The 12,642-nt window shown below is 39.1% G+C and overlaps 1 protein-coding gene across 1 annotated transcript in view; it reads left to right on the top strand.

Annotated features, from left to right (window-relative positions):
- HSPA12A (heat shock protein family A (Hsp70) member 12A) overlaps nucleotides 1–9,125 on the top strand; it is a 49,527-nt gene extending 40,402 nt beyond the window's left edge. The window contains exons 8-12 of the mRNA XM_048945752.1: nucleotides 1,947–2,033; nucleotides 2,546–2,650; nucleotides 3,410–3,668; nucleotides 4,389–4,492; nucleotides 5,711–9,125. Of these exons, the coding sequence (XP_048801709.1) occupies nucleotides 1,947–2,033; nucleotides 2,546–2,650; nucleotides 3,410–3,668; nucleotides 4,389–4,492; nucleotides 5,711–6,345 (1,190 nt within the window). The 3' untranslated portion in view covers nucleotides 6,346–9,125. The remainder of the gene's footprint in view (nucleotides 1–1,946; nucleotides 2,034–2,545; nucleotides 2,651–3,409; nucleotides 3,669–4,388; nucleotides 4,493–5,710) is intronic.
- Nucleotides 9,126–12,642: the final 3,517 nt, after the last annotated feature.

Here is a 12,642-nt window from a genome sequence, read left to right as displayed (position 1 = left end):
TTTCTCCTAGCCACAGCACTCCCAGCTAGCACTTGTCAGATGTGCTCAGCTTTAGGGAGGCCTGTGCAGGGCATAGTCCTTTCAAGGGCCCCTCACATTCTCCACCTTGGTCTCATCCTGCGCTGTTCCACTTCCATGCACTTTTCCACGAACTTGCTTTCGGGCTGCAGGGGGATTTGCTTCTAAGAAAATAAGTAATAATAATTAAAAAAGTTCTGTGTTTGTCAAAGTTTTAAAGCTGGGCAGAATCTGGCAGATGTTGGATTTCTGCAAGTGGAAACCATTCTCCTTCTTAATTGTGTAAGGTAAAGGCCATTGGGGATGAGAAAGGATTATTGTCAAAATTAATGAAAATAAAGTTTGAGGGAATTAATTTGGGGTTAAAATTAAAGTTTCATAAAGGCATGGCAGGTAACCAAGACCAGCTGAGAACAGATTAAGGAGGAAAACCATTTAGCTATGAACAGATGCACTCCATGGGCTGTCTTATTGCAGTGAAGTCAGAACAAAAAAAGTTACTGTTTATTGTAGAGCCAGGTAAAGACTGGCTCTTCCATTTACTTTTAGCCCACAGAAACAAAGTGAAAGGACTCCCATTGACTTCTGTGGACTCAAGGTCCATTGCTTGGACCTCTTGCTTGTTCTGTCTTTGAATGCTGTGTGATTTGAGCTGTTGGTGTATGAGGCTTACAACTTGTCTGCATTATAGGTTCTTTATGGAGCAGGTATGGGTGAAAGCAAAGCCTCTCATCTCCTGATCAAAGACACTATAGAAATGAGAAGGAAAATGCATTCAACGATTTTCCTACTTCGCATATTGCAGGATGTCTGTCTTCTTTACTATTTTATATAGCACCTTTGAATGAAAGTAATACAGGAAATGACTTTTGATTATCCAGTTGTACAGACTGATTGAGAAGCTTAATAGCAAAGGCTCTCACTGCTCTACTTTCTCTTTACAGACTGTTTTTCATTTTTTGAATGTCTAAGTAGAAATTAAGTCTTGTAAGCTGAAGTATTGGTGTGAGATTGTGCTTAATTTTTAATTGCTGTAAATTTAAAATATGCTGTGCCAGTGTCCTCCATGTTTCTAATAGGTCAAGTCTTAGTCAAGACATAATTTAATTGCTTATCGTGGTAGCACTAGATTCTGCTTTACAGGCTGTCATAACAAACCAGGATTTTCACAGAATCACACAGAATCACAGAATCACCCGGGTTGGAAGGGACCCCAAGGATCATGTAGTTCCAACCCCCCTGCCTAGCAGGGCCACCAAACATACACATTCAGATCAGGTTGCCCAGGACCCCGTCCAACCTGGCCTTAAACACATTTTCAGAAGTAAAGGCTGAAATAGTTGCTAATCTCTTCAGTCATCTGTCTGAGTTATCAGAGGGTCAGACTTAGTGATCAGTTTGAGACTTGAGAAGTTACAAAGCTGTGAAGCAGTGCTTTTGGCTGCTTACATTGAGGCAGTATGACATCCTGAACGTCTCCAGAGGCCTTGCCCCAGCACACGGCACCAGAAGTTGCTTTTGAAAATCTTGTGTTCTCTGCCTGCCATCACAGCTCAGGTCTGCGGTGGACCAGGGCTGCCACCGTGTGGCAGAGTGTGTGCCTGAACGCAGCTGGCAGCTGGGAGAGCTTCCAGCTTGTACTTGGAAGTCAGAATACAGTAACTATGAAGGATTTGCCCATAGCTTTCACACTAAGTCGTTGTTTCTAATTCCAGTAGTATGAACAAAGAACAGAAAATCTGAAAAATGTTTTTTTTTGCTCTTTCTAGAAGTAATGTTATAATGTTCCCCAAACCAGTGCAGTGGTTGTTCATTTGTTTTAAGAAGCAGTAAATGAGATCTGTCAGCATACTTGCACCTGTTTTCTGCACCATGTGTTATCAAATTCTTTATGCTTCGTAATGCTCAGTAATTTTCTCTGTCTCTAGCTAAGGAACACGTCCGTCGCAATCGACAGAGTCGCACCTTTTTGGTGGAAAATGTTATAGGAGAAATCTGGTCCGAACTGGAAGAAGGTAGTGTCCTTTCTTGAATAAACTTTGCTTTCACTGGTTTTATAGTGCTGACGAACAGAGTGTGTCTCACAAATCTGCACTGTTCTCAGAATGATTATGAGTTGGAAAACAAAGAAATAAAAGTGCATATGCAGCTCTGAGTTGCTAAAGCTAAACTGCAGTTCTGTATAGCAAAGTATGGTTTATTAAGGAGATGACAGAGTATAATCCAAGTTTCAAAGTACAGCTAGACTATTTCTTCAGAATAGGCTTTGTGAATATACTGCAGTATTAATTTGGTAACCCCCTAAAGTGGACACCGCTAGCACGAGCAATTCCATTAATCCCTTTTCTTTCTGTGTTAAACCAATATCTTTTTTGATACCTAAATTTTGTATTTACTATAAATCACTATTAATAAAGATGAAGTTTTCAGAATAGAGATTTATAACTGTGTGGAAGTCGTTTTCTCTCATTGCAATATGTCACTGTGATAATATACATCACGTTTGCCTATTCCTTTGGCAAACCAGGTGACCGTTACATCGTTGTTGACAGTGGAGGAGGCACAGTGGATATGACTGTCCATCAGATCAGGCTCCCTGAAGGACATCTTAAGGAACTGTACAAAGCAACAGGTAGATGGCACTTCCAGTGCTTGCATTTATGCAGTACTCTGTCTGTGGAGAAAATACATGTCTTTACTGATCACTGTGTTTCACTAACAATTCTTCCTCGAATCAGACCAGTATTCCAAATAATGTAGTCTATCTGCTGTCTGGACAAGGGTCACTGTCCTGGTCTGCCTTCTTTTAGTAAATTTGTGATCTTCCACTCCTTTAAGAGGTCTCTGACCAGCTATTCTGAGAAGTGCTGTGGAGGTACGAAAAGCCAAGTGTGTCACATCGAGATCCTTGTAAAATTTCCCTAGATCTTAGGGAAGGCTTGTATGTTCCAGTAATTCCGCGGCCAGTGTAACAGAGGTGGTCTGCCATCCTCTGGCAGCAGCTCACAATGATAGATCCACAACAATAAGTGCAATAAAATGCAATTGCTTTAATGACACTCCCTTCCTGAACTCCATAATCCCCTCTTTGTCTTTGCTAAGCTGTTAAACCCGTAAGACAGCCTGTGCACTTACTTGAGTTGGTCTTCATCTGTATCGTTCACTGCTGAGTGTCTTCAGTCTTGATGGCTTTAAGACAACTTTCTGCTGTAGTGTTACAGAGTCTAGGACAATGTAGATGTAAAAGTGAGGCAAAGGTAAGATCACTTTCTGTATTAGACAGACTGTTTCCAGCGACAGTCCTTGTAGTGTCAATCTGATGTGTATTTGGTCTACTTGAAATCTAATGCGATTTTCAGAATATTTAAGTTGTGTTTTGTTTTTAATACAGGTGGGCCATATGGTTCCCTAGGTGTGGACTATGAATTTGAAAAGCTCCTGTGTAAAATATTTGGAGAAGATTTTATTGAGCAATTTAAAATCAAGCGTCCTGCTGCCTGGGTAGATCTGATGATAGCATTTGAGTCCCGTAAACGGGCAGCAGCTCCAGACAGGACCAATCCACTAAACATCACTCTGCCTTTCTCCTTCATCGATTACTATAAGAAGTTTCGAGGTCACAGTGTAGAACATGCCTTGAGGAAAAGCAAGTGAGTAGATGATTGAACCCAAATAGATGCATAATTGCCTAGTCTTTAAAAAGACAGGCAATTAAAATATCCTAATCACATGTAGTCTGAACGACAGTAATGCAAAAGAAGTGTCTGTTTCCAGAATGCGGTGTTTCTCCAGGTATACTGAAACTAACAGAATAATGAGATAGGAAGTGTAAAGATAACACAGGATGTGCATGAATGAGAAGGAAATTCCTAAGCTATATGGATGTGCATAATGAAATCATATAATGCCTCTATTCAGTTAACAAATATTACAGCTCATTAAAAATACTGTTCTTCTCTCTTTCTCCTGAGACTTCCCATGCTTGCTTGCTTGCTTGTTTTCAGTGGCTTTGGCCTGCTGCTGCTATAATCTAAATGCTGCCCTTCTGGGGTTGAATCAGTGCTGTTTCAGATGAGTGAACAGTGCACTGACTGCCAGCTGTTTCAGAGGGCAGATAAACATTGGTAATGCTGCAGGAGGCAATCAGGCAAAGAACACAGCAATTAAACAAGCAAAAATAGCAATTGTCCCTGGAAATTTTATACTGTTCCATTTGGTGTGGGGCTGAAGTTAGATGAAGTACTTTTTTCCAAGCAAACTGCATACAGATTCTATAAACTCATTATTTGTGTGTCATGTCTTATGAGTGCTTGACTGTACTCTGTACTCTCTTAATATCCTTTCTAAATGCTTTTATTTTTATTTTTCAGTGTGGACTTTGTGAAGTGGTCTTCCCAAGGAATGCTGAGGATGAGCCCAGATGCAATGAATGCACTCTTCAAACCTACAATTGACCAGATTGTTCAACACCTGAGTAAGTATCTGTGTGTAATTCCATTTTCTGACTAAGCTGAGGCTGAAGACTGCTATTATGCCCTAAATGTGGGCAAGGAGTTTAGTTCTGAAACATTTGTCCTTTAAAAAGTGATTAGGAAGGTAATTTCAAGTAAGGGACATCGCCTTTAATGCATCTAACTACCTATTTCTAGAGCTAGTTTTTCAGTGTCATTCAGTCCTGTTGCTGCCTAAACTGTGTTTCTAGGGCTACAGTCATTCCCTAAAGAGCACTACTTTAGCCCAGATCCTACTTTTCTTTTTCTTATTTCAGACAAGAACAAAATAATGCCAGAATCATAACTAGTATCTGATTGTTGCTGAAATTAAGACCTGTATTTCATTTCTCATCAGTGGGAGGACTTAAAAAGTCCTAGTTTTTGATGACTCTCTGAATCACTGAGATGTCAGGAACGCAATAAATAAATGATGGCTCCTGTTAAAAAATAAAATAAAATAAATTCCAGCCATAGGAATCTTAAGCAGTAATAGATTTATTTATCTGGCAATGAAAAATGACACAGGTTTATTGGGAAATCTGTTATTTAAACTCTCTTTCATGAAAGATTGGATTTGTGTTGAGTATAATACATATGCTGAGTGAAGTATTGCTGTTCTACTCATTACAAAGTGCTAATCAAATTGTATTTGGAATAGAATATCCAACTTAGCACACTTGCTGTGTGAGGACTTGTTAAGTGGAATTGAGAGACCACAACTTAGTAGGACAACTAGGACAGAATAGCTTCCGTGTGAGCAGGGAGGGAGAAGCCTCACATTAATTGTGACAGATACCTTAGTTGTGCTGCGTCAGTTATTTGAACTGACTGTGGATGAGCCTACAACACAACTGTCTGATTTTCCTCAACGTAGGAGATTTCTTGCAAAAAATCTGTCTCCCTTCGCTGGTACAAGCCAAATAAAAATTCTGTTTAGAAACCATAAATGCTACCTCAGAAATGTCATCTGCTTTGAAGCAAGTTTTCATTCACAGTCATTGCTCCATTGAAACAGAATGTAGTAAGAAACCTCAGAAGTGGAACTGATGCATGTTGAGAGCAGCAGTGGGGGCGCAGATGTGAGTGTTTCAGATTTTATGCATGCACATGGAACATGGATGCGTCAGGCATTTGGAGTTTCAAATGAATTGCTTTGCCACTGAATTTTTCCCTATTGAATGGGCTCTGTTTCTGTATAGGTGACGTGTTTGATAAGCCAGAAGTGACCAATGTCAAGTTTCTGTTCCTGGTGGGTGGCTTCGCTGAATCCCCTTTACTCCAGCAAGCTGTCCAGAGCGCTTTTGGTTCAAGATGTCGAGTCATCATTCCTCAGGATGTGGGGCTCACTATCCTCAAAGGAGCTGTTCTCTTTGGTCTAGACCCTGCTGTCATCAAAGTGCGGCGTTCGCCTCTCACCTATGGTGTGGGTGTGCTGAATCGGTTTGTGGAAGGGAAGCATCCACCGGAGAAGCTGCTAATCAAAGATGGCACGCGTTGGTGCACTGATGTCTTTGACAAATTTATCTCCGCCGACCAATCTGTCGCCCTTGGAGAAACTGTGACACGCAGTTACACACCTGCCAAACCTTCTCAGTTAGTAATAGTGATCAATATCTATAGCTCAGAACAAGATAATGTCAGCTTCATCACTGAATCTGGAGTGAAAAAGTGTGGCACCCTTCGCCTGGATCTCACAGGAACTGATGCTTCCGTGCCAAACAGACGGGAGATCAAAACACTTATGCAGTTTGGGGACACTGAGATCAAAGCCATGGCCATTGATGTTGCCACCTCTAAAAGTGTCAAAGTTGGTATTGATTTCTTAAACTACTAACAGATCATTTGCCCCACCATGGCCTGTTTGTGAGACTCATCGTCCAGTATTTCATTTTTTGACTTTCATGTGTCACGTATTCATCTTGAATTTCAGCAGGCTATATGAGAACAGCTAATAAGGTGGGGTATGTCATGCTTGTGCCCTTGAAGGACCAAAAGCTGGATTTTAAAAGACCCTTAAAAAGTTTGAGGAGGAAAAGTTCCAGAAGTAGTAAAAGTTATTTAGTTGTTCAAGCATGTGTAAAGATCTGCCTTTACTAAGTATTATTATTGCATCCTGAAGATTGGTTAAGAAATATAAAATCATTATCTCTTTGCCTTGCTCTTGTTCTTCTTCCTCTTCCTCCCAAGAAACATTTGCTAGTCCAGGTGGTTGGTGTAGGGGGGTATCTGTATGGCTTGTCTTTCTGAAACAGCACCATCCTCTGAGCGTGGAAACAAGTTACAGCTTTCTTTTGGTTTTTGGCCTGCACTTTCAAAAATATAAGTGCTGAAAATCAGGAACGAGAAGAAGTAGGAAGTGAGTGGCTTCCCTTCTGAGATCACACTGAAAAGAAAATCCTTAGAAATCCTTAAAAGTAGATTTAGGAAACATACATATTTTAGTAGCCTAATGTCGGTTGCCCAAGCTTGAGAAGAAGGCCTTTCTTGTCAAGCTCTTTGAACTAGCTATTGGATTAAGTAGCTAACATTGCCCTCGTACTTCAGAAATTTAGTAAGAGCAAAGTTATTTCCCTTTTTAGGTCTTAAAAACTTATATTTATTAGTTTCCTTCCAGAATCACTGAACAGATGAAGATGGAAGGGATCTCTGAAAATTATCTGGTCCAACCCCTAAGCCCTAAGCTCTAAGCTAGAACAGGATGCTCTGTCCTTTCAGACTGTGAATATCTTCAAAGGTGGAGATGCCTAAACTTCTTGGGGCAATCTATTCCAGCCTTTGACAATGCTCACTGTAAAAAGCAAAAAACAAAAAACAAAAGCAAACAAACAAAAAACAGCAACAAAGAACCACATGTTTTTGAAAGCATTTTCTTGTATTTTAATTTGTGCCCATTGCCTCTTATCCCTTTGCTGAAAACTGCTGAGAAGTCTTGCTCCATTTTCTTTACTGTCTTCTGTCAGGCATTTATACGCATTCCTGATTGCTCCACAAGCATGCTCTTCTAGAGTCTGAAGTCCTAGATCTCTCAGCCTCTCCTCTTACAACTGATGCTCTGATCCCTTCATCTGATGCCTTGACAGACTCAACCCCCAAGTCCTTGTTGCTTGTACTGAGAAGCACAGAACTGGATGCCAAATGTGGTCTCACCAGGTCTTAATAGAGAAGAATATTCACCTTCCTAATTCTGCTGGCAGGCCTTGTGCAGTCCAGCTGTTGGCATTCTTTCTCTCAAGGGTACATTGCTGGCTCATGAAGACTTTGTGTCCACCAAGACCCTCAGGTCTTTTTCTGCGTAGATGCTTCACAGCCAGTTGACCCCCATCATATACTGGTGTATGGAGTTACTCCTCCAAAGCTTTAAGACTTTGCACTTCTCTCATAGTCATATTTTTTTTCTTGTTAATTCCCATATTTGGAAGTACGGTTACGTGATGGCTGTCCAGCAGGATAAACTGATAACTTCAGTTTTAAATCCACTCCCAGCTGGCAGACTGATGCTAACCTGAATAACCATCAAATGCTGATGCTTTCAGAGCATTTATATAGAGCTGTCTGATTACCTGCTGGAATTCATTATATTTTTGGAACTTGCAATTTTAATTCTTAAACTAAATCTTCCTTTCTAATAAGTTGAGCATGAGTTCTATCAGTTACTGACACTTTTGGGAAATGAAAGCTTTATCAATGTTTTCACTGATTTACATTCCAATCCTGCACTTAAGCTTTCCGTGTTTATCCTGGAGATCTGCCACTGTCAAGAGCTGCAGAACTGGTCTGCTGCATTTGCCATTGAGTTTTCTGTGTCTGTTGCAGAATTCCCTAGTAGAATATGAAATCTGTTCTGCATTCAGCTTTAAAAAAAAAAAAATAAAGAAAGAAAGAAAGAAAAGAAAAAAAAAAGAAAAAAAGAGAAGAAGAAAAAAAAATAAAAGGACTATGGAGAATGGAGTCACAGTATCCGGCTGGATACTTTCCTATAATTACAAAGTGTGCTTTCTAGCATTCAATTTCCTGCTGCCTGCTAAATGCTTTAAAAGCTAAATACTGGGATTTTTTGTGTATTGCTTTCCATGGTTTACAAACAGGAGAAACTTTAAGATGAGTTATGAACAATATAATTTTATGTATATACAATATTTAAATATTGTACAGACTCTTTCTTTCTACAGTGCTATTTTCTTGTATAAAAATGCTCTTTGCCGCTGTTGATTTCATTCAGCTGTTAATTTTAAATAACATAGTTTCTCAATCAGCTTCCATAATTATAGGCTTTTAAAGATGGTAAGATATGAAATGTAAAAGGCTGATCTTATAATAATAGGAAAGAAATGTTGATGTGTCAGAAAATACAACATTCTTCCTGCAATGCAAGTCACACCAGTTAAGCATATTACACAGATGCACTTGTATTTTGCTGGGATTTCATTTCTTTGTTTCAGATGGTGACCATTCCAGCAGTTCATCATAATAATGGATGAATCCTCCTGTAAAACAAAGTTATATTTAGCTTGTATGATCTGAATATACAGCTTCTTCTCTAGGTTTTGGAGATTTACTAAGGATCTTTTCTAGTTACATAAAAAGAATATATATATATATATATATATTTCTCTATATATATAGTGTGTATATATATATATATATACACACTATATGTATGTATATATACATACACTTTATATATACATACATATAGTGTGTATATATATATATATATATACACTTTCCAGGGCCAGGTAACACTGCTTTACAGTAGTTGCAAGTCTCTGTCTGTCACTACTTCCTACCAAACACTAAATTCTTAAAAGAAGGCTTCACTGTTTTTGCATCCTATGTTAAAACTGAATGGTTTCAATTAAACAAGATTTGTTTCCAGTGGCCTTAGTTTAATGCAGAATTTGATATAGTTAAGGTCTGCAATCCCCCACCAAGAAGAGGAGGTGAACTGTAGGATCTTGCAGCCCTTGGGTTTTGTGCTGTTTTCAGCCCGTCTGCTGGGAATGCTAGCAGTAGTTTCTGCAGCTCTTTTGAAGTGTAGTTCCCCGCATGGTAGAGATTCTTTGCCCTTTTTTATTCGCCTTTTGTAAGATTCTGACATGATCCAAGCAGGCATTTGTTGCTAAAGTGATTCTACTGTAACTGTAAAATGTGAAGAGTTTGCATTTTTTGCACTTCCTTTTTCAGTCTTGTGAGAGCACTATCTAGCTCTTCTATGCAGAACACTGAACTACTGAGCAAACTTCCAATTGTCCTCGTTGTCTTCTTTAAATCTAAGAGTGGAAAATTAGCCTGTCCCTCTAAGGAATTAGAATTGTAAGTAGAATGTTATGCTATGATCTGTAGTTTATAACCCATTTGAACAACTTTACATTGTAAGTGAGAAATGGATGCCCATTTTGATAGAGGATGTTAGGCTGTAAAATTAATATGAAATTTATTAGGAAATTATGAGTCATTTTTAGAATAGTAGTTCTGATACTTATGCAGGAAGTTTCCTGTATTTTTGGTAGGGATTTCGGATGACATTGTGCAACTTAATGTTGAAAAGACAAGGCCTGCCATCCTTAGGCAAAGCCAAAAGCTCTGACTGAAGTTTTGCTCTAAGCATGGACTTGCAAGTTTGAGTCAAACGTAATTAAATCTAGGCTGAAAGTTAGCAACGAATTGTGATAGAATGATTACTTGTATTAGAATATGATACATGTGCAGTAATGGTTAGGATGGTTAATATTGCTATATTCATACCAGTGAATATATACAGGAGTTTTAATGCATTATTATGAGAAGGCTAATTATGTATTGCAGAGAATTAATCGCTGAGATAAGCTGCATATTTATCATACGAAATGGCTTAAGCGGATGAATAGTATAAAAGTTGTTGGGCATAACGTCACAATACACACCTGCTCGAAATAGTCTTAGACTATATTATAAAACCAACCATTGTGGTCTTGTTCACCCCTGTGCAAGATAAATTCAGATTTCACAGATGTTTGGAGCTGTTCACAACTTCTCTGGATTGTATCTTGAGTGTTCTTGTGTCCTCAACCATGTCAAATAAAATACAGTAAAACTAATTTTTCTTTTTGGGTGTTTCTACTTTGATGAAAATGGCTGTGAAGGGTCAAGTGGTTATACTTGCAGTCAGATACACCTTCATATGCATGAGTGTTGGATATCAGATTTCTTCTTCCTTCTGGATGTCTGGACACCTGGAGTCCGTGTTGACCTGAGGTCACTTTCTACTGTTGGTGATTACCGAAATCCTACTGCAGTTTGTGTAGCTCTGAATAGGATGACTGTTGGTGTTAAGATAGAAAGACTTTGGACAGTATCAGAAACAGTTTAGGTCTTTCCTGTAATGATGCTCTGAATCAGAATGAAAGCTGGGAAATCAATATGCTTGAGGCTGAATTCGTGATTCGTGGCATTTCTTTCGTGACATTCTCAACAAAATTCACAAAGGTCATTGATGATAAGTAGAAAAAGTAATAGTGTAGAAAATGTAAAAGAACCAGTCTGTGTGTGTGGAGGTTCCCTTCTTACAGCCCGTGGAAACAAACAGGCAGGATGTTGAGGATGAAAATCTGGATGGTATTCAGATCCAGGGAAAATGCAACATTTCTAGAAGCAAAACTGAACGGTTTATGTTTTTATTACAGGAAAGACTTAATGTGTTTTCACAGAGTACTGCTTTTGGAAGGATGGGAGATTCCTCTCAAATGGTAAGCCACTAGTATTAGAGGATATCAGCACGTGGGTTTCTTTCACCAACTTCTAGGTTGCTACCAACACTGGTGTATAACTGCAGCTCCCAGGTATTTGCACCCGGACCTGAGGAGGCAGATGCATCCAACATTCCTCTGGGAAGGCCACTGCTGAGGAGGAGATGTCCATGGTGCTCCAGCTCAGCCATGGCCCTCAGCCATAGCCATACCTGAGCACTGTTAACTGCAGGTACTGGCCTGATGTTCTCAGCCCCCTGCAGGAAGCCACCTGCACTTTTGGCTGTGAGAGTTCAGTTCCCTCTTGTCACTTTCATGTTAAAGATGGTTTTGAAATAGTGACTTAACATCTTCCTACAAAGTAAATCCGTTTCAACTCTCTGTGTTCTTTATTCCACTTGTTACCTGAAGGCCTCACAAGTGTCACCTGGGTGTGGTTGTGGTTTTAGTTCCCATTGTCCTCCAATGTCGTATTTAGCTATTTCTCTCTTTTCAACCAGTAGAAGCACCTGACTGCAAGCTATTTTTGTTTCTCTGTATAGACTACTGTTCTCTTCCTTTTGTGATTTAGTTTTTCCTTTCAAAGGCAACATCTCAGCTGAAAGGATTTTTGTGCCACATTGAAGCATATTATTGTTCCGGTTCCAGGACGTTTATAGTCTGGAATATGTTCAAGGTAGATGTTTGCCAGACACCCAGCATTTCGTTAAGAAAACTGATTCAGGTACAGTGGGTATCATTTAAGTTTTCATGTAAACATTGATTTCTGCAGGAGTGTTTGCTTGGAATGAATAATAAAAATACTACAAGGTTAGAGACCACTAAATACATAATGATAAATTTTACTCTGTTACTGTGTTAATTAAAGCAATTACAATTCATGAGTGACTTACAGTAATAAAATCAGCTGCTATTCATGTCAGTAGCATGGGTACAAACCCTATTAGAGAAAACCATTTCCCTCAAAGTGTCCTAAAAATTGCCATATCAGAAAGTACTGTAGTCTCATAGCCTTCTGAAGGGCTGGTTTATTGCTAATATTGTAGTATCAGCCAATAAATTGGCCAATAACCAGGTAAATATTTATATACCTGGTTATTATATATATCTATATATATATATTGTGTGATTTTTTTTTTGTGTGGTTTTCTAGGTATAGGAATGTTTAGTGATGTGCTGTTGCACTGAAAAACTTGCATAATGGTTTGTATGATACATTTTTTTCCTAAGTGTTGTAGGCCTTGTCCCTAAAATGCAGGAGGGCTGGCATTAGCTATGGAGATGTGTCAGTGACATGTATGACATTATGCCACAATGCTACTCGAAGATGAAAAGATGCAGAGAATGAGCTGAGATGTGTAGCAGTGCTACACCCCAACTTCCACCTATTTGCTGCAATGAAGATG

Source organism: Lagopus muta, chromosome 5, assembly GCF_023343835.1.
Source record: "Lagopus muta isolate bLagMut1 chromosome 5, bLagMut1 primary, whole genome shotgun sequence".
Classification (NCBI taxonomy): Eukaryota; Metazoa; Chordata; class Aves; order Galliformes; family Phasianidae; genus Lagopus; species Lagopus muta.
Note: the sequence above shows the minus strand (reverse complement) of the source record. Positions and strands in the feature narration are given on the sequence as shown.